The 22,158-nt window shown below is 43.7% G+C and overlaps 1 protein-coding gene across 1 annotated transcript; it reads right to left on the reverse strand.

Moving 5' to 3' along the window:
• Positions 1 to 605: 605 nt before the first annotated feature.
• F2RL3 (F2R like thrombin or trypsin receptor 3) lies at positions 606 to 20,409 on the reverse strand. Its single transcript, XM_068271266.1, has 2 exons — positions 20,317 to 20,409; positions 606 to 2,744 (listed from the first exon to the last, which is right to left on the reverse strand). Exons 1-2 carry the CDS (start codon positions 20,405 to 20,407, stop codon positions 1,672 to 1,674), a joined length of 1,164 nt encoding a protein of 387 aa, XP_068127367.1. The 5' UTR covers positions 20,408 to 20,409; the 3' UTR covers positions 606 to 1,671.
• Positions 20,410 to 22,158: the final 1,749 nt, after the last annotated feature.

Consider the following 22,158-nt stretch of genomic DNA (forward strand, 5'->3'; position numbering starts at 1 on the left):
AAAGTTGAGGGACGCATGAATTCCACTCAGTATCAACAAATTCTGGAGACCAATGTCCAGAATCAGTGACAAAGCTGAAGCTGCGCCGGGGCTGGATCTTTCAACAAGACAACGGCCCTAAACATTGCTCAAAATCCACTAAGGCATTCATGCAGAGGAACAAGTACAACATTCTCGAATGGCCATCTCAGTCCCCAGACCTGAATATAATTGAAAATCTGTGGCGTGAGTTAAAGAGAGCTGTCCATGCTCAGAAGCCATCAAACCTGAATGAACTAAAGATGTTTTGTAAAGAGGAATGGTCCAAAATACATGCAACCAGAATCCAGACTCTCATTGGAACCTACAGGAAGCGTTAATATGTAATGTAGCTGTAATTTCTGCAGAAGGATGATCTACTAAATATTGATTTCATTTATTTTTTATGCACCTGCCTAATTTTGTTTAAACAATTATTGCACACTTTCTGTAAATCCAATAAACTTAATTTCACTTCTCAAATATCATTGTGTATGTCTCCTATATAATATATATAACTGACTTTTTTATCGTAACAGCCAACGATTTATACAGGAAAATTATGACAATTAACAAGGTTGCCCAAACTTTCACATCTCACTGTACTATAATTAAAACTGGTTAAAATGGCAAGAAAAAGCTTACCGCTGGGGAGATAATAATAATATGATATAATTATACAAGATGACACATTTTACAGGTCTGAGCCTGCTTCTTCATGCCAATGAGTATCAAGAGGTGTGCATACCGGTATAACGGCTAGGAGATTAGCCTGAAGAAGCGGACTCAGACCCATGAAACACTTTGGGCTCTATTCATAAAACATTTGCGGTAAAGACTTTTGTGTGCTAATTCATAAAAATGTTTACACTTGCGATAAAAGGTCGGGGAATTCCCGCACTAAACTGGCGGTGATGGCTGAGTTGTTACATTTGCTGGCTGAGTTGATGCATTTCTTCGTGCAGAGACAATTACTATAAAGGAGGCAGCCCGAGCATCCCTTTACATGTGCATTATTTTAAAAACTGCCTCTGTTTGCCCTGAATCTTCTCTGAATTATATTTAATTGCCACAGCTTAGAAGAAGTTCCAGAAATGTTACACATGCAGGCTTTCTGATGTGAAATTTATCTGAAAACAGGTACCCAAGGGGTTAAAAAAACACAGCCTTGGTATTCTGGGATGCCGTTTTACCTCTCTTCTCACTGCAGCTGCCTGGGAGGTCTGTCCACATTAGCTTGCCTGTTATCTTGGTTGTTACCGCTGGCTTATCGCCTTATCTAAACAGCAGGGTTTCTCCGCTCACATTCCGCCTGCTCTAATCGTTATGAATTAACCTTCAGTGACATGAGTTGTGATCATCTCCGCATAAGGCACTGCTCAGGAATGTCAGATTTTCATGCGGAAACAGCTTTTATGAATGGCCACTTTGCTAAATGGTCAGGAAAGTCAGCTGTTTTGAGCATTACCGCATGAAGGAATGCTTTATGAATAGAGGCTTGTATCATTCTTTATTTGGGGTAAAGTTATATTATTAACCCCCAAAGGTAAGCTTTTTCCTTGCCATTTTAACTCGTTTTTAATTTTTTTTCACCTTCTGTTGGGTGCATTCTCCCTCTTAAGTCGTGAAAATTGTCAGAGAATGGGAAAAATGTCACAAGACAGAATGTGAGTGACAGGTGGAGTAACTGGCTGGTACAGTATCTCTAGAAGTTTTAACAGAAGTGATTGATACTTTAGAGTGTTTTCGAAACTTGTGCCTCACCTTGTCTCGAAATTCTTCCGACACATAGTAATAAACAAATGGATCTACACAGCTGTTAACAGTACTCACAGTTAAACAGACCAGGTAGACAGCATATAAATTACCATACTTGTGCAGACAATGTTCGGAATAATGGACTAAAAGAACCACATTGCTAGGTGTTAACAAGACCACCACTATAACAAGAACTAGCAGACTCAGTTTAATAGCGTAGCTGTATTTTTCCCCACTCAGTATAAGCGCTCGAATAACAGAAATGTAGCAGAAGATTATAATCACTAGAGGTAATGCAAAGCAAACAGCAATAATAGTCATGAAATAATAAAACAGGTATGCTGCTTGTGTTTGCCTTGGGAGGGCATCGTGGCACACTGTCATCTCAGTATCAAGAACTGAATAGGACTGTTGCATTGTGGCCAGTGGAACAATAGACAAAATGGAGATCAACCAAGAAATGGTACAGATGACAAAAGCAAAAGCCCGGCTTCTAAATGTCCTGGAGAAGAAAGGGTGAACAACAGCCAAATAGCGGTCAATGCTAATGCTCATGAGTAGCAGAACTGAGCAGTACATGTTCCCATAGAAGAAACTAGTTACAGCCCTGCACATCAGCTCTCCAAAAATCCATTTATTTCCAATGAAATAGTATAATATCTTGAAGGGCAATACCAGGATGAGTAAGAGGTCTGCCACTGCCAGGTTCATCATGAAGATAGTAGAAGTCATCCTCTTGACTTTGGTGACCAAGACCCACAGAGCAAGGCCATTGGCTGGCAATCCTATCAAGAATACTCCAGTGTAGATAGATGGTATGAGAAGAGTGGTGACAGGACTACTTAAGTAATCCAAGGATGCCTTTGTTAGTGACAATGATGAATCGTTCAGCTCTCCAGGAAATGATCGCGGACATAATGCATTATCAGATGTATTCGCTTCATCAGATTTGGGTTCATCTGAATATTCTGTGACAAAATGAGAGATAAAGAATTACATGACAATACTCTATCCATGTAGCTGAAAAGAACATTTATATATATTATTTTGCAGTGTTAGTTCCATTGATATTTCAGTTTATTATTGTCATTATAATAAACTATATTCATTAATAATTATAGTTATTCATGACCACTGTGACCATGACCACTTTTCATGACCACTGTGCCTTTTGTGTAGCGTTTTGCATGACAAAGTAGTCATTTTAGCAAGAATAAATGTAGATCTCACCAACTGAACCCTACTGGTCATGTGAGGCCGGTTTCACACCAGCAGCCTGTGTTTTGGTTGCAATGGGATCGGATGATCACATCTCACTGCAATGCTTAAAGAGACTCTGACTCTGAAATACCGCATTCCCGCAGCTGAACACTAAATAAATCACCCTAAACTCCCGGGGCAAAGATCCACGACTTTCTTGGTCGTGGATTTAGCTGCCTGAGGGAGGCAGAGCTTTGGGCTGTAGATTTGCCTCCATGCATGTCAATCTGCGCTGATCGCCGCCTCTCTCCCGCCCCTCTCAGTGAAAGAAGACTGAAAGGGGTGGGCGGAGGCGGAGATCGGAGCAGATGGACGCGTGTAGAGGCAGAGCTACAGCCCAAAGCTCTGCCTCTACACGGAAGCGCTCCCCGCAATGTGCCCCGGGGAGTTTGGGGTGATTTATGGTGTGTTCGGCCACGGGGATGCAGCGTTTCAGTTAGGGCATTGATATTAAAGAGGATTTTAAAAGTAAAACAGGCATTTAAAGGTGGCCACTAATGGTCCAATTTCTAGCGAAAAATTGTTAGAGCGATCAGAAATTCTGATCGGATTGGTTGTAAATAATCTCTGTTGGTGGACACAATCGATTATGAATGAGTGAAAAAAATGTCGTCCGAATGAATTTTCGTCGAACCAAAATTTGGATTTTCCTGTTGGTTGTGATAGATAGGAAGCAAAGATTGGTTCGTTGATGGTTTCGTGAACGATGTATTTCACTTCCGATCAGAATTTCTGATCGCTCGAACGATTTTTCAATAGAAATTGGATCGTTAGTGGCCACCTTTAGGAGACTTCAGTCTCTCTTTAAAATAGACTTTGGAGATGCCCACAGCAATGTGCAGTAATGTCGTTTTTGGCAGCGAGCCAAACTATAATTGAGGCTCTCTAGCTCTCACTTCCTGTGGGCAAAATACGAATTGCACGGAAGTGTATTTTAAAAATGCGCTTCCGCTCATGCGCACCACAACTCTAACCATTTTAAAATATGTGTGTCACCATTGACTTACATGACTTACACGGTCACCGCACGTCGCCACGGATGTTCACCAGTAACCGCTGATGCTTTCGTGTCAGATGCGATGCTCCTGCGCATTGCATAACATGAGGTATAAAATGCTCCAAAGACTTTAATTGCTTTAGCATTAATTACCCTGCGGTAAAAAAGGGTAATGCAACGCAATGAAAACATCCTAGTGTGAAAGGGGCCTGATAGGAAGTGACAGAGAGCAATAAAAACCTATCACAGGCTACAAAGTAAAGAAACATGAAACACAAATATTTACTACAATATGTGTACAGATGGTAATGGATCTGCATATATTTTTACAGTCACTGCTTTGGTAGTGGCAACATGGATACCAAGTAATAAACTATACCAGTGTGAGGCTTGGTGGTGTATTCTCCACAGTCAGCATGCAACGCATGAACTGGCGTGGAGGAGGTACACACACTAGCACCAGGAAACAGGCTATCCCTAGTATAGTGGAGGGAAGGACAGACTCCAATAGGAGATTGTGGCGCACAGAGCCGGTGCAGATCTGACAGCCACAAACAATGCTTTCGTTATAACGTCTCAGCGCAAAGTAGCGCTGAGCGCATAAACCAGAACTGAGGAGATCAGGACAGGTAGACAGAATGAACGCTTGCTAGCTAGCGGCTACTTAGCGACAGCAAGCGTCCAAAACCAGACAGACTGGAATGAGGCAGCCAATGCGCTGCGGCGATGGCGTGCCTCACAAAGACAGGACAGGACAGTCAGAAAACAGCAAGATCAAGATAGATGAACGTAACACAGATAAATATACAATAAGTATGTTTTCCTAGCGTATTACAATTACAGCTATCAATGAAACTATTTGTAACGTCTGACTAACATATGTATATATCGGCAATGAACCGATATATGACATAAGCAGGAACGCTGACTAGGACTAGAGTAATACAGGGAACAGGATTCAGAAGGATTCGTTATCTCTTCGCAGAGATGAACGCAATCCACAAACAGTAACAGAACAGGATTCAGAAGGATTCGTTATCTCTTCGCAGAGATGAACGCAATCCACAAACAGAACCAGGAGCAGGGTAACTACCTCAGCACGGGTGGTCACGGTACGCGCAACCTACCAAAATGTGCTGGAAAGCTGACTAACTGCACACAGGATATAAACAGTTCGTGTACGTATACATCAGCGACACTGATGTATTAACGTAACACAAATACAAGGAAAATAATAAACGTGCTGGTATGCATATATATTGGCAATGAACCAATATATGATGCAAAGACCAGCAAAGTATCTTTATAACAAGAAACACGATCGGGGGCTAAAGCGACAGCAAGACAGGCTTAAGCTGAAGCTATGAAAACCCAAGGAAACCCTGCAGGAAGCAGATCTTTATACTGAGGTCATCCAATGGGAGCAGACATGCAGATTCCCACACAGGTGAATGATAATCAGTCACAAGCTGACAGCAGGGAAAGACAGACAAAGCTATGCAGCTTGCATGGAAATAGATCAGAACTGCCTGAGCTGCAGCACTACTACTTCCAGCAACAGCTGCTGCAGCAGCGATCATCACAGTACCCCCGCCCTTAAAAGCGGATTCCAGACGCTTTTCAAAACTGAAATTCCCAACAAAACAGTCCGACTGATAATTCATGATGACCGGGACAGCCCGGCAAGCCTGAATTCCAGAATCAGTCCCCACAAGACTGGACCCATCAGAACCAGAACCTACAGAACCATGCCCATCAGTACTACAAGCCCCAATGTGACACCCATCAGAACCATGATTTCCAGAAGAAAGCCCTCCGAAATTCCCTGAGCGATACCCACCGCCTTCCAGGAACCGTTCAGAAACGCCAAAGCCTTTGCAATGCCCACCGGTACTGTCTTTACCAACACAAAACCCACTGTTGAACCAGTCCAAGGCACCAGGACAAGTTTTCTCAGAGACCTCCCAGAACACCTTGAAGCTCCAAAGAGATCCCCATAGGTCAGAATGCCCCTTAGGCTCACATGGAGAACTATCAAGAACCCCTATGGAACCTAGGGCAATTCCCGAGTCAGGGCCACAAGGACAAACATCAATATCAGGGCTTTCAGGGACCAGAACCATCTCTGGGCATGCAGGCAGACTGGCAACATCAGAACGTGTTCCCACTAAGGAAGCATCAGAGCACGCTAACACCTTAGACACACTTGGGCATTCTGGCACACAAAGAACATCTGGGCACACCGGCACAAGAGAAACCTCTGGGCATGTCAAGGAACTGTGAGCCTCAGGGTCAGCCAAGACAGGACCAAAACCAGGACTGGCCAAAAAAAAATCATGACTAAACTTCGCAACTACTGGACTTTTACACAAGAATGCTGGATCAGACTTAGATGTCGCTGATTCCAGCAAAGTCAGTAACAAATCAGATTCAGGGGCACTAACAAGACAGGACAAATCTTCTGATGTGTGCACTGAACCAGATAGGGACTCCACAACTACCTCTGGACTGGACAGAGACTCATTTAATACACTGGATTGGAGCTCATGAGGCGCTGCAGAACAAGTCAGTATTGCAGCAGCCCCCACTGGACTAGGCAAAACTGAGGAATTCCCTGGACAGGAAGGGGACTCTGGAACCTCTGCCACAGCGGCCAGAGAACCAGAATCTTTCAGGATACAGGGCTGGGTTTCAGGAACACTCATCAGACCGGACTGAAATTCTGAGATTTCTATTATTTTGACCAGAGAATCAGAATTATCCATGTTACAGGGCAAGACTTCTGAAACATTCAGAGGACAGGGCTGGAGTTCCTCGGCTGTTACAACACTGGAGAGGGACTCAACATTGGTTAAATCGGACTGTGTACAGGGCAAGGTATCTAACACAATTGCTGACGAGGACAATATTTCAATGGCTTCTGCTTTGCTGGGCAGAAATTCACCAAGTTTTATTAGAGCAGACTGTAATTCCAAAACAGCTGCTAGACAAGTGAATATTACTGCAACACCAACTGAGGTAAGCAGTGCCTCAGACCCTTCTGCTAGAGGGTTTGAAATATCCAAAGTACTGGGTGAAGCATAAGACTCTGCGACCACAGCTTCACTGGACAGGATCACTGAACAGTCCATATTGCAGGGCAAAACCATGGAAGCACCTGCTGGACAGCATAATGATTCTGTGACCTGAGTTTCATTGGAGAGATCTACTGCACAATTCATGGTACAGGGCAAATTTATTGGAACATTTTCTGAACAAGGTAATAATTCTGCGATTTCAGGTTCACAGAGCAGATGCTCTGAGCTATTCACGAAACTAGAGCGAGGTGTAGAAACAGGAAGATCAAGACACAATGTTTGCGCATCTGAATCACCATTCAATTGTAAAATTGGAGAAATTCAGATGCTGGGGTTCTGAGATTTCTGGACAGGATTGCTGGGACTCGGAAACTGATGTAGTGCATCTATTGGCATCTGCTGGATCAGACAGGAGTTGAACTTTATTAACACAGGTAATTTCTGCAGAAGTGTTTGCAGAGACAGGCAAGATTTTTCTGGTGTCTGTTTCACTGAACAAAGACTCATGAGTACTGGCTAGGCTGGACTCAGAAGTCAGCAGGACCTCTGGATTCTCTGCTGAGAAATTTGTGCAGGGCAAAGTTAAGAAAGTATCAGTGGCTTCTGTTTTACTGGGAAGTAACACTGAGTTATCCATGGTACAGGGTGGAGTTACAGGAACATTCACAAGACATGGCAGGGACTCAGTAACTGGAGAAGTGGGACAGTCTCCAATTGACAGTGTGTCTTCCCTGGTATCAACTGATTGAATCGCATAAAAATCATCCAAAATCATTTTCCACACATCGATCAATGGAGCCACAAAGTCATACCCACACACACCAGTTTTTATTAGGTTATAGGCAGACTTAATGCATGCATTCAATACTAATTCACTTTTTGCACTGTAAAATTGACAAAATGAACTTGAATCATTCTTCCATTCATTGACCAGAGCTTCCATCTCTCCTTTCTCAAATGGAGGATTCCAAGCATACTTAACAGGCAGATCACAGTTTGCAGATATGATTGTGGCAGGGACATATATTGGGTTAATTAGCAGGTGATTGGCAGATGCCTTATTCTTAAGAATCTCTAATACCTGTAGCAAGTGTTTAACTGTAGTGTATGCAAACTTTCCTTGCTTCACAAATAAGTTGATTTGTTCAATACTCTGTAATATCTCCTCATAATCATACTCAGATAATTCTTTTAAACAAAAATCTTTATTTTCCCTAGCCAGTGATGAAAGTTCATTAGTAGTTTCATAAGTCCATTTAACTCCCCTGAAAGACAATTGCATTTCATTATCTGTTAATGGCAGAATCTCATTATAGGTCTCAGTCGCTAAGGATAACGACTCTGCAGATTGGACACGTTTCTTAGAACGTTTGCGTTTTGCCTTTGACCTTGCTGTTTTTGATTTATTCAAAGCTGCAGGAAAATTATCAGTAACACTTTCTGCTTGCTGCTCATTCTTGCAAGCAATTGAAGGAGCAGCTGATTGGCCTGCTGCCAGGAGTTCATTAAGAGGAAAAGGCAATGGATCTATGCGCAACCAATTGTGAATTACAAAAGCTATAAATTGCAAAGGACTTTGTCTAAACTGAGTGTGATCTAAGACATCGATTGCCCAATCAAAAAGTTTGCCCTTAAAAAGAGCACAAACGATCCAATCAGACCAGGTAGAAATTGCAGAAGCCCGAAAGTCGGGATTGGCCAGAACTTTAACCAATTCTGATATAAATTTGTCTGTAACTTCAGGACCAAGCTTTTCAATTTTTTTAAAGGAGCAGGACCCCTGACAAACAGTGTCATAATTTCTGGAAATTCCCCCCACAATAGGGATTGGTAATGGGGTTTTCATAATGTGAGGCTTGGTGGTGTATTCTCCACAGTCAGCATGCAACGCATGAGCTGGCGTGGAGGAGGTACACACACTAGCACCAGGAAACAGGCTATCCCTAGTATAGTGGAGGGAAGGACAGACTCCAATAGGAGATTGTGGTGCACAGAGCCGGTGCAGATCTGACAGCCACAAACAATGCTTTCGTTATAACGTCTCAGCGCAAAGTAGCGCTGAGCGCATAAACCAGAACTGAGGCGATCAGGACAGGTAGACAGAATGAACGCTTGCTAGCTAGCGGCTACTTAGCAACAGCAAGCGTCCAAAACCAGACAGACTGGAATGAGGCAGCCAATGCGCTGCGGCGATGGCGTGCCTCACAAAGACAGGACAGGACAGTCAGAAAACAGCAGGATCAAGATAGATGAACGTAACACAGATAAATATACAATAAGTATGTTTTCCTAGCGTATTACAATTACAGCTATCAATGAAACTATTTGTAACGTCCGACTAACATATGTATATATCGGCAATGAACCGATATATGACATAAGCAGGAACGCTGACTAGGACTAGAGTAATACAGGGAACAGGATTCAGAAGGATTCGTTATCTCTTCGCAGAGATGAACGCAATCCACAAACAGTAACAGAACAGGATTCAGAAGGATTCGTTATCTCTTCGCAGAGATGAACGCAATCCACAAACAGAACCAGGAGCAGGGTAACTACCTCAGCACGGGTGGTCACGGTACGCGCAACCTACCAAAACGTGCTGGAAAGCTGACTAACTGCACACAGGATATAAACAGTTCGTGTACGTATACATCAGCGACACTGATGTATTAACGTAACACAAATACAAGGAAAATAATAAACGTGCTGGTATGCATATATATTGGCAATGAACCAATATATGATGCAAAGACCAGCAAAGTATCTTTATAACAAGAAACACGATCGGGGGCTAAAGCGACAGCAAGACAGGCTTAAGCTGAAGCTATGAAAACCCAAGGAAACCCTGCAGGAAGCAGATCTTTATACTGAGGTCATCCAATGGGAGCAGACATGCAGATTCCCACACAGGTGAATGATAATCAGTCACAAGCTGACAGCAGGGAAAGACAGACAAAGCTATGCAGCTTGCATGGAAATAGATCAGAACTGCCTGAGCTGCAGCACTACTACTTCCAGCAACAGCTGCTGCAGCAGCGATCATCACAACCAGTAACAATACCTGCTGTCCTTGCAAATTCAAATACAAGTGCCTTGCCAAAACTACACTGCAATGCTTGTACTAGATGCAATATAATCACATAGCAAATGCAATGTAATTATATTATATTAGAATTTTCACATTGTACCGTTAGAAGTGTGCCGCGGTTCAAATCTGTCAGAATAAAGCCTTGTACAAAACAAGGCTGGTTGCACCACAGGAATCAAGACTTGATCCCTCCCGGGTGACAGTGCATGGTTGAGGCTGCACAGATGCATTGTGCACAAGCTAGTGATGCTTTCTGTTGCTATGGGGGTGGAGGCAGGAGAAGCCTTACAAGGCAGACAAGGAGAACAATGCTCTCCACGAGGTGGATTTCTTGCTGATGCACTAAGGGCCGCTGTACACAGCCTAGACTAGTCTAGTGTGTATGCATCTTAAATCAAGGCACATCCTGTGCCTTGATTTAAGATATGCTTCTAGTGCACACATCGGCATAGGAAGGAACATATAAAATGGCCACCTATGCCTTTTTCTGCTTCAACCAACACATCAGGCCCAAGAAAATATAAAAACTGAACTTTTCTTGAACTCAACTAATGATTTGTTAAAGAGACACTGAAGTCTCTTTTGTACCTTATTTTCTTATAAAGTCTTCTTCAGCATTGAATTCTAAGCTGATTCGCTGCATCCCCGCTGCAGAACAAGTTATTATGGCCCAGAAATAGCCCTGCAAAGTTCCACGACTTTGCAGGTCGCAGATTTTGCTACCCCGGGGGAGGCAGAGCTTTGCGCATTAGCTCTGCCTCCTCTCCAGCCAATCTCTGCCTCTCCATGCCCCTCTTGGTGAAAAAGACTGCGAGGGGCATGAAGGGGTGGAGATCGGCAGAGATTGACTGGAGAGGTGGCAGAGCTACTGTGCAGCTCTGCCTCTACCAGGAAGAAAAAGCCCTGGAACTTTGTAAAGCTATTTCTGAGCCATAAATCACTCGTTCTGCCACGGGGATGCAGCGAATCAGCTGAGAATTTAATGCTGAAGAGGACTTTATAAGGAAATAAGGTAAAAAAGAGACTTCAGTGTCTCTTTAAGAGGAACAATATATTATTATTATCATCATTATCATCATTATTATTACTATTCTCCTAATATTACAAAATGCAGTACAATGGATAACAGGTGCAAGTGATAACCTTCCATACATAACAAGTGCAGACGCAGGAGAAAAAGGAGGACTGTAACGCATTCACCATATTTCATAATCAAATACGTCATCACATATCAGTCACAAGCATTAGACAATTAAACTTTTCTCTGAATGAGCTGAGGTGTCAGAGTCACATCAAAGGGACTTTTCCCAGTACTCCCTGCCAGGTTAAGTAGTTGTCCATTTTCCATCTAATTGACAATACCTCATATTATAATAATATATAGTATGCTGCGCCGCCTGTAATAATTACCACCAACCACAGTTCAAAGTCTCTTAAATTGCAGTCCCGTTAGTGCGCTGTGTACGATCCACTTGAGAAAACCTTTTGTAAAAATAATCCACTGCGCTTAAAAACTGGGAGGCTCACCAGATGCAGACCACCTCTTTTTCCAGGTGGGGCTCTCACTCAAATCGTATGCTTCACTTCGCTCATCGGTGATTCATACCCATCAGCAGTTTAAAAAAGAGCCTCCCAGTTTTTGCGGTGGTGGTTCTGCATTGGTAGTCACGGGCACTGGAGTGTTGGTGGAGTGATTTGCTTAATGAAGCAGTATTACGCTATGTGAGGTTATTCTTGCAGATCTGACCCCTGGAAGAGTGCAGTGGATTTTTACAAAAGAATACCTCATATAAGTTTCCCTGCTTAGACTTTGTGGCTCTGAATGCCCATATTTATTTATTTATTTATTTATTATATTTATAAAGCGCCAACATATTACGCAGTGCTGAACATTAATTTAGGTTACAGACAATATTTAGGGGTGACATACAGCAATATGACAATACAGGAATACAAGAAAACCAGATCACACAGCACAGTATGAGTACCAGGTAATGCTTAGTCAGTCACTGGATGGAGCATGGAGATTAGGCAAGTTAGGTTCACTCAGATGCATAGCATGGGTTCACAGTAATGGAGGTGCATGATCAGGTAGGACACAAAAGGAGGAGGACCCTGCCCAAAGGCTTACAATCTAGAGGGAGAGGTAAGGACACGAACGGTAGGGGACCAGAGTTCAGCTGTGGGTTTAGAGCACTTGTGAGGGGTAGTAGGCCAGAGTGAAAAGGTGAGTTTTGAGGGCTTTCTTGAAGATGTTGAAAGAGGGGGCTGCCCTAATGGGTGGAGGTAGGGAGTTCCATAGTGTTGGAGCAGCTCTTGAGAAGTCCTGGAGGCGTGCATGGGACTGGGTGATGCGGGGGGCGGTTAGGCGAAGTTCATTGGAAGAGCAGAGTGAGCGGCTAGGTGTCTACCTCTGAGTAGGATCGGAAATGTAGGTTGGACAGGTTTTGTGGACAGATTTGTAGGTCAGACACAGTATATTGAATCTGATTCTGGACTGGATAGGAAGCCAGTGGAGGGACTCTAGGAGGGGATCTGCCGTGGTGGAGCGATGGGAGCAGTGGATAATTCTGGCTGCCGCATTCATGATGGACTGCAGTGGGGCTATTCGGGTCATAGGGAGACCAGACAGCAGGGCATTGCAGTAGTCAAGGCGGGAAATTATGAGGGCATGGATGAGGAGTTTGGTGGTGGCAGAGGTCAGGAAAGGGCGAATCTTACAGATGTTACGAAGGTGGAAGTTGCAGGACTTTGTGAGGTTTTGGATGTGGAAAGTGAAGGAGAGTGCGGAGTCCAGGGTGACACCCAGACAGCGGGCTTGAGAGGTAGGGCGAATGGTAGTGTGGTTAAAAGTGCCATGCACATCTGGGAGGTTCGTGGATGGCTGGGGTGGGAAGATCATAAATTCCGTTTTTTCTAGATTTAGTTTCAGGAACCTAGCGGACATCCAGAAGGAGATGGCTGATAGGCAAGAGGAGACCTTGTCCATGGTAGTGGTGGATATGTCAGGGGTGTGAAGGTAGATCTGGGTGTCATCTGCATACAGATGATAGTTAAAACCCATGGAGGAGATAACCTTGCCAATGGAGGATGTGTATAGGGTGAACAGTAGGGGGCCAAGGACCGAACCTTGGGGGACTCCCACCGAGAGGTGGTTTGGGTGGACGAGGACTCATTGAAGGCGGTCGTGAAGGAGTGGTTGAAAAGGTAGGATGAAAGCCAGGACAGGGCAAGATTGTGAATGCCCAAGGACTGGAGGGACTGGAGGAGTAGGGGATGATCTACTGTGTCAAAAGCTGCTGAAAGGTCAAGGAGGAGGAGAATGGAGTATTTACCTTCAGCTTTATCTAAGGCAAGGTCGTTGACCACTTTGGTGAGAGCAGTTTCGGTTGAGTGGGCAGGCCCAAATCCAGATTGCAGTGGGTCTAGCAGTGAGTTGGCATTGAGGTACTGGGTCAGGCGTTTGTGAACCAGACACTCAAGGAGTTTTGAGGCAAAGGGGAGGAGGGAGATAGGACGGTAGTTGGAGGGTAGCGAGGGGTCGAGGGAGGGTTTCTTGAGCTGGGGTAGCACAGTGCCCTACTTGAAGTCTGAGGGGAAGGTGCCTGTGGATAGGGAGAGGTTGAACAGGGTAGTGCCCATAGTTCAAAGGACTTTCTTCACACCTCTTTCAGATCTCCTGGCTTCAAATATTTGCATCTGATTTGTACATTTTGATTATGGAACCACAAGTTTTATGCTGGATGGCTTGATAAAGGGCAGGAGCATGAAACAGCAGACTGTCGCTATCTTACAGCACTATGTTTTAATTTGTTTTCTGCAATAAAGTTTTGATAACGTTTGAAGACTGTGCGGACTTCAATCCGCTTTGTATCTGATTTGTACACACGCAGCTGATCCCAGCAGCTGCAGCTGATACCTCCTGTAACTCAAAAAAATTAATAATTTCCATATTTTCTTCATATTTCATGGGTCATATTACTCACCCTCGCACAGGTTGTTGGGCTCAGCCTGGCACCCATTCTAAGAGATTATCAGACCAACTTGATTTTCAGAACCTGGAGAAATGTTGGCTTGAGACAGCACTGTATTACCAAGCATGTAATAGGCTAACCCTCATGTTTCATATGTGCAGACTCGTGGCACTTTGATGAGTGCTAATGCACGATCCATTTGTTGATCGGACTCACGTGCACAGGACAATCACATTCTGCCGTATTTTCTCTCGGTGGGGCAAGAACCGCCCCCTGTTCCAATCAGACAAAGCTGGACTTAGTGTGTCATAGCCATTCCCAGCTGGAGAAGGGAGTAAAACCCAGGCACACACATGGTCTATGGTCCAATGCTTATTATCTGTTGTTGAATTTCCATTATCAACAAGCAAGTAGGACACTGGCCAACCGCATACTTTGGATTATTTCAGCACAAAGACTGTATCGCTTACTGGACTCAGCCAAACACGGTATTTTGAACTTTAAGACATTCTACTTCATTCTCGTATCCCTTACTCCTTCTATTCAACCAATCTGTCCTACTGTCAGACCCATTTGTCTGCCAGTGTTAATGTATATTAGTGTATAGTTTTTATAATAAACTAACAATTGATTATTCGTAATCTATGCAAGAGACTCCATGTCCTCACACTGAGACTTCCGCATGTCTTATTTTTTAAATAGTTGATTTGGCTAGTTAGATTGCAATTAACCGTTTTCTTCCTGTTAGGAATAATTAGTCTCCGAGGTCTCTTTGCCTCATTTTCAAAAAGAAGAGTGGTGGCAGCATATTACCCTCGATTTCCAGCGTGAAATCGATAACTTTATTTTACCAATTGTACATACAATCGAGCTTGTATCAGTGGCCTAGCTAGAGATCATGGGGCCCCATAGCAAAACTTTTGTGGGGCCCTCAGATGAAGGCACTTTTAAGCAGTGCTACCTGCCCCTACCCTACGAATATCAGTTAACTGGGCAATTTACATTCTTATTCAATCAACACTGCACATAGTCCATGGGCACGGAAATAGTTTGAGGGTGGGAAAAAAAAGAAAGTTAATGGTGAATATATTAAGTACCCACTGGGCCCCTATGCTCCAGGGCCCCATAGCAACTGCTATGGCTGCAATGGCTATTGCTACGCCTCTGGCTTGTATCATGTATGGGCACACCAACCATTCTTAAATGCTTATTCTGCTCCCATTGGATTCGCCTCCAGAAGTCTCTAGTGGATGGACCTGTATGGCAACTGTGGCAGAATACAACAGGATTGGCAGGTGATTGTTACAAGGACCCTGCTCACTTGATCTTTCCCTGTAAAAGGTGAAAAACAGGAAATAATATTGTAATGTGAGTATTTTTTGAGGAAGGGTAACACAAAGAGGAAGATGGGTAGGAGATTTGGAAAAAGTGTGTTTTGAGGTGATAGGGTTAAAGATAGGGCGAATCTAGAATCCATACACACATCCAACTTTTATTTACCACTTACATGTTATACGAGAGTTTACCTACACAATTTGTTCATAGTATTTAAAATCTTAGGCCCTCAAACTACATGAAGGTGGTAAAATTGGTCAGTGATTGGCCAAACGAAATTGCATGTGTGGATACATCCGCTATGCATTAGCTGAAATAAGCCATGATGGACAAACACATCTGGCATGCAGAAGTATATATGGTCACAAGCATTCGAAATCAACTAAATGAATGAGGAGGAGAAGCACCCTAATAGGAAAGAGGGGATGGGGGGCAGCTTAAAAAATGCTTGGAGCCTTGTATGGAAGGAAGCAACGAGTGAGGAAGATATTTTCAGATCATTAGAGTAGTGAAGAGGTCAGTTAGAGATGTATTTTTGTATTAAGTTAAACCTCACTTTGGATTACTGTCAATGACTTGATCCCTTGAGCAACAGTTCATGGCCAAGACTGTACAGATGCATGTTCTGTTACTATGGACTGAAGCAGAGGGAGGATGCGCACCACAAGAAGGAGCGGGAGGATTATGGCAGATAGAACTACAGCGCTTGGGGGAGAGTAACCGGATCTCTCACTGACACATCATAGAAGGTCAGAGGTAGACTCTTGCTTGAGGCAGTGTTTAACGGCCATCTTGGATGAGTTTAGTCTAGTGTGTTTGGATAAAGGGGTCCATCCTTCAGATCATGTGGTTTTTGTGACTATACCACCAGAGGTAGGCAAGGAAGACAGTGTGAACACTGGGGGCGTTACCGGGTTAATTCATGTGTTGCTATGATAACAGTAATACACCTGGCACTAATGGTTTCACAGCCAGTGCTCCCCTGTGCTAGTAACAGTAACATTGCCGTGCGCTCCCTGCTCACAGCAACTTTACTGGAGTTAGCTGCATCCGGCCCCCAACTTCTGTATATTTATTCTTTAAATCGAACAAATCATAGAAAAATCTTCCTCTAGATCCAGCTATAAGTATCCTTATCACTGGTGTGTGCATTTTTTCATCTAAACTTGGTCTGTTCGGAACTGGAAGCCTTAGGACCCTTTTCTACTATATAAGTTGCTAACAGTTATAACTGAAAGGACAACTGATGTGCAAGGTAATGTCCATGTTTCCCTATGGCTCAAGTGGACTATATTACATGTTAATGGAGTGATGATCCTGAAGCTGTTAAAGGTCATCCCATTTTTAAATTGTACAATGGACAATTCCATCGATCACAGTGGACAAACAGGAGAGAAGAAATAAATTGATAAGCAGACTATGCAGGAGGTAAATATGATGTGTGTATGCTTATTTAGACTTTTATTTTTCAGTTCAGGTTTGCTTTAACATTCCTCAACTACGACAGATTAACTGTGCACCATACCGTACCGTCACTGTTGGCATTCCCCACCACTTGACAAGCGTCTGCTCCAGGATTTTTCATTAGTAAATGGCTGCACATTGATCACCACTCACTTGCTAGGACTCAACTTGCATGTTATGTTCAGTCATTGCTTTCTCTCCCCTAGTCTTTATGATACCTGATGATATTCCGAGAAACAGGTCAGGGCCAGACATTTCTGGGCCCCATTCTACAGGTCTTTCCAACTCCCCTCTACCGCCACACCCCAAAACCTAGTGGTTTCCCCCATCCCTGCATCCAGCTTTTCCTCCTTCCCTGTATCCAGCTCCCCCTTCCCCTTATAGCTTTCTCTGGTAGTCTAGTACCCTCCATCCCCATATAGCTTTTCCTGCTGGTCTGTGGCCCTCCTCTTGTGCTGTAGAGTTATGCACATTGGTGGCCATGGGGTTAGAGATTCACCATCTTTCAGCCACTTGATGTCCCATCTGTGCTATGCTTTCTACCTTGATACTCCTGTACTACCTTGATACTCCTGTACGTCATGGCACAGAGAATCAGGAAGTAGAGTATGTGTGGCCGCTGTAGAGGCGGGATAGCAAGCGGCTGGAGGAGTTGTGTCTCCCACTGGCCACCGCTGCATGTAACTTTGCAAGTCTGCATAATGGGGTAGCACAGCAGGGGGGCCCTAAGAGAGGGAGCGAGCAAAGGAGTGGGGCCATCTCCCATGTCCCTTGCACTGCCAGCCTGGTTAGGCCCTAGAATCTCCCGGGGCCTTGTACGGCAGTATCAGTGCTTGTGCCCTGATGGGAACCCTGAGGAAGATGGCCATTGGACGTTGCAGACAATGTTTCCAAATGCATATTCAATGCTGGGGTTTTAGTGTCAATAGATGTGTTACAATCTAAATCAGTTTAATGATTACTACTATTAATAGCCAGGAATTTTTTAACCACAGGAATGACAAACACTGCAAAACACACTTTTTTTTCCTCCCTTGCATGGCCTAGAAACTGATATTTAAAAAAAAAAAAAGTAAAATAAAAAGAAATGTGAAGAAAAAAATAATAAGAAGGAAAAAAATCATGGTACTTTAGAAGGGGACATAGAAGATTTATCTCGTTTCCTCTCTATTTTCATACGGCAGCACTTGTTTACAATATGATGATTACTCTGTTACTAAACATTTGATGTATCAGAGATTGGCAAGCTTCTCTTTCTGATGAAGTGGACTGACTTTTGTTTCACAAACATGATGAGGGCTTTGTGCAGCTTGTTTTTCCAAACCAAGAATGATGTAATAATAATATGATAATTCTAACATTTGTATAGCACTTTTCTCCTGTCCGACTCAAAGCGATTGAGAGCTACCGAAAGCCACACTACAGTGTTAGAGAGTCTTGCCCAAGGACTCCTTACTGAATAAGTGCTGGCTTGCTGGATAGGAAGAGCCATCATTTGGACTCCTAAGGCGGTTCCATGGGGGCAGATGGGACAGAGAGGCATGTTCTCAGCCTCATGACATGCCTCTGCATCCCCACACCGCCGCTGTCTAACCCCCCTCCCTATCGCCGCACTATGGTCCACCAAGATTAGTGACAATATTTGTCACTATCTTGGAGGTAAACATGGGGAGAGGGATTCCCTGTTTAAAACACCCACCACGGGTGTTCCTACAGGGTTTCCAGAGCTGCCATTGGGCAGCTCACTCTCCCTGGCCGCGCTCATTCCAGCGTCGTAACCCAGAGGTCACAAAAATGAAATTGCGCCAGTGCGGTTTTTGCAGCTACCTGATCCGCTCAGCCCATCGGATCAGGTAGCCTACGTTTATTTTTTAATTTTATGAGCCCACCTCGGGCTCTCTTTAACCAGCATATTATCCATCCATGGCTATAGAATTACATGTTTTCTGGATAACAACCTCTAATTCAGTTACACGGAGTGTTCTCCTGTATAGAGAAACAGTGTACAACTCATTGGGAGGCTGAAAGTATAATTGTTATTCCTAATGTACTCCACTGATTTGTTGTATATGTAGGACAGAAACATAATATTTTTTTAGTAGGATAAAGGAATAAAAGGTATGTCTTTTAAATACGGTCAATTATTTTAATTAGTTTTATATTTGTTTCTATAATGACTGTATCCCCTCTGCCTCTTTTAATATCCCAGTTTATTTTGTATCTATTCCTTGTTTACTACTATTGTATTATATAGGGATGGAAGAGACCAAGAAAGAATGCCCTGTATGTGTATAAAACTGGCAGGATACATTCAGCAGGGGTGACAAGAAACAAAGTCAATACATTCTTACACATATATGTATGAACAGTATGCTTAGCCCCATACATATTACAGATTATAAGAGGTAACCATTTAGATGTCCCGTTTCTTCATTCTAGAGTGCCCCAAAAATATCCGAGTTGATTACTTAAACACAGTATCTACTGTATAGTATATGCAGAACGTGAGCATACATTGCTCACTGCCTTATTTATAGAGAAACAGTGCTGTAAATAAGGAGTTTGGGGCCCCAGTGCGAGTTTTACATGGGGCCCCAAGCACTCTATGGATGTTGAGCCATAAAACCTATCAAGGACAGTTGCAGTGTCAGAGAGGTGTAATCAGAGTAACAAAACAGTTTTTGTAAGGATTACTGCTATTCAATGCATATATAGAGGTGTATGTTATCAGCAAGCATAGCTCCAATGCAAAACTAATAAGATGGATGAAGGAGTGGGCCCCTCTGGTCCAGGGGCCCCGGTGCGGTTGCAACCTCTGCATCCACTATTGCTACGCCACTGTAGAGAAATTTAGACTACTGTTCACATGTATAACATACTGTACATACATACATACATTTTTTTACATATGCCTAGCTTTTGCAGATAAATGGGACATTTGGACGAGGTTCTTGTGATTTGGTGAGCACGTCTCTCCTCTCTGAACTCCCATTTGATGCTCAAGGAACTGAAGTACCGCAAAATGAATCTTATACAAGACAACACAGACACAGAACATTTATATTGCTCTTTTCTCCTGGCAGACTCAAAGCACCAGAGCTGCAGCCACTAGGGAGCACTCTATAGGCAGTAGCAGTGTAAGGGAGTCTTGCCCAAGGTCTTCTCATTGAAAAGGTGCTGGCTTACTGAACAGGCAGAGCTGAGATTCAAACCCTAGTCTCCTGTGTCAGAGGCAGAGCCCTTAACCATGACACCATCCAGCCACTGTTGTTATACAACATCAGGACAGAGAAAAAGATCTACAATACATCTGCCATACATCTGCCTAGATATCATACATACCATCATAGTCCTGTGCAGCTAAAGACCTGACCCACAGGGACAGCAGCAGCATAGGAATGGAGAATAGCCACACGCAGCAAGCTAAGCCCATCGTGATCGTGAAATAGGAAGAACTGGAAGCAGCAGAGGATGTTCCTTTGCTGATGATTGCCCACTTCCTATCCTAGCTAACTTACTGAAAGCATATTGAGAGGAAACTAAGCATTAAGAGCAGGGGGAGGGCAATGAGTCTGAGTAAGAACTTTCTGTAATAAGGACTGGTGAATAAAGTAAAGTACATGGAAATGTAAGGATCATGGTGCTATACTGGAAAATCCCCCTTTTACTTGAATGCAAGTGATGATTCTATCAACTTCCCGGCATGTGTAGGTGGTAGTATTCTCCCTGAGTTAATGTACTGAAAAATGTAATGCACTAGCTAAAGATGTGTTAAAACAAGTACAGTTTAACAAATGCATTCCAAAACATTTGCTCCAAAGATTGTACTGCAACACAGGCGACTGCTGCCTGCAGCAACATATGGTTTACATGTGATTTCATAAACTGTGTTCTCCAATGAAACACTCTTGGATTGCCAGTGTTTTTAATAAACAAAATTAGCCATGAAAAGGGGATAAAATGGACTCCTGTAACCACCTAGCATCAAGAGCAACTAGTTAACCTCCCCGGCGTTCTATTGAGATCGCCAGGGAGGCTGCGGGAGGGTTTTTTTTTTATTAAAAAAAAACTATTTCATGCAGCCAACTGAAAGTTGGCTGCATGAAAGCCCACTAGAGGGCGCTCCGGAGGCGTTCTTCTACTTTTTGTTCCGGCTACGCTGGGCTCAGGCGGCTGGGGGGACCCTCTTTCGCCGCTGCTCGCGGCGGATCGCCGCAGAGCGGCGGCGATCTGGCAGCACACGCGGCTGGCAAAGTGCCGGCTGCGTGTGCTGCTTTTTATTTGAAGAAAATCGGCCCAGCAGGGCCTGAGCGGCAGCCTCCGGCGGTGATGGACGAGCTGAGCTCGTCCATACCGCTCAGGAGGTTAATCACTGAGGTGTTTTTCCCCTTATGGACCAGAGCAATTTTCACATACCAGCGCTCCTCCCTTTTATTCGCCAATAACTTTATCACTACTTATCACTACAAAATGAACTATATATTTTTATTTTTTTTACAACCAATTAAGCTTTCTTTGGGTGGTAAAGTTTGCTAAAAATTATTTTATTCTAAATGCATTTTCTGTTTCAAATTTTTTATTGAAATTTTCAAAACATAACATGACATATAGACTCTTGCAGAACAGTTGCAGATCAATTCAGACAAGTCAGATTGTGGTATTAAACAGGTTTGGTACTTAAAGGAGTTATCAGGCAAACTAGCCCAAATGGGCTTTACTCACCTGGGGCTTTCTCAAGCCCCTTGCAGCCGACTGTCCCACGCCGACCGCTCTGCACCCCGCCGCTGTCCCGGTCTCGCCGCTTGTTATTCAGGCTGACAGCGGGGTTAACTGCGGCTGCGCGAAGCATCACTGTCAATCACAGCCACGTGGGCCGTGGCATACTGCGCAGCCGAAGTCTGTATACCGAGCGGCGAGACTAAGACAGTGGCAGGGAGCGGAGAGGCGTGGGACAGTCGGCTGCATAAGGCTGGAGAAAGCCCCAGGTGAGTAAAGCCCATTTGGGCTAGTTTGCCTGATAACTCCTTTAAGTAGTCACAGTATTCCAGCCATGGGCTACTCACAAACACTTCTGTAGTGTCGTCTAGCATGACTCTTTTCTTAAACACAGATCTGACCGTATTCACAATATTCGGGCCATAGCCCTGTAGTTAAAGAGAAGAGTAAAGAAGAGGGAAAAAGGAG

This window comes from Hyperolius riggenbachi, chromosome 1 (genome assembly GCF_040937935.1).
Source record: "Hyperolius riggenbachi isolate aHypRig1 chromosome 1, aHypRig1.pri, whole genome shotgun sequence".
Taxonomy (NCBI): domain Eukaryota; kingdom Metazoa; phylum Chordata; class Amphibia; order Anura; family Hyperoliidae; genus Hyperolius; species Hyperolius riggenbachi.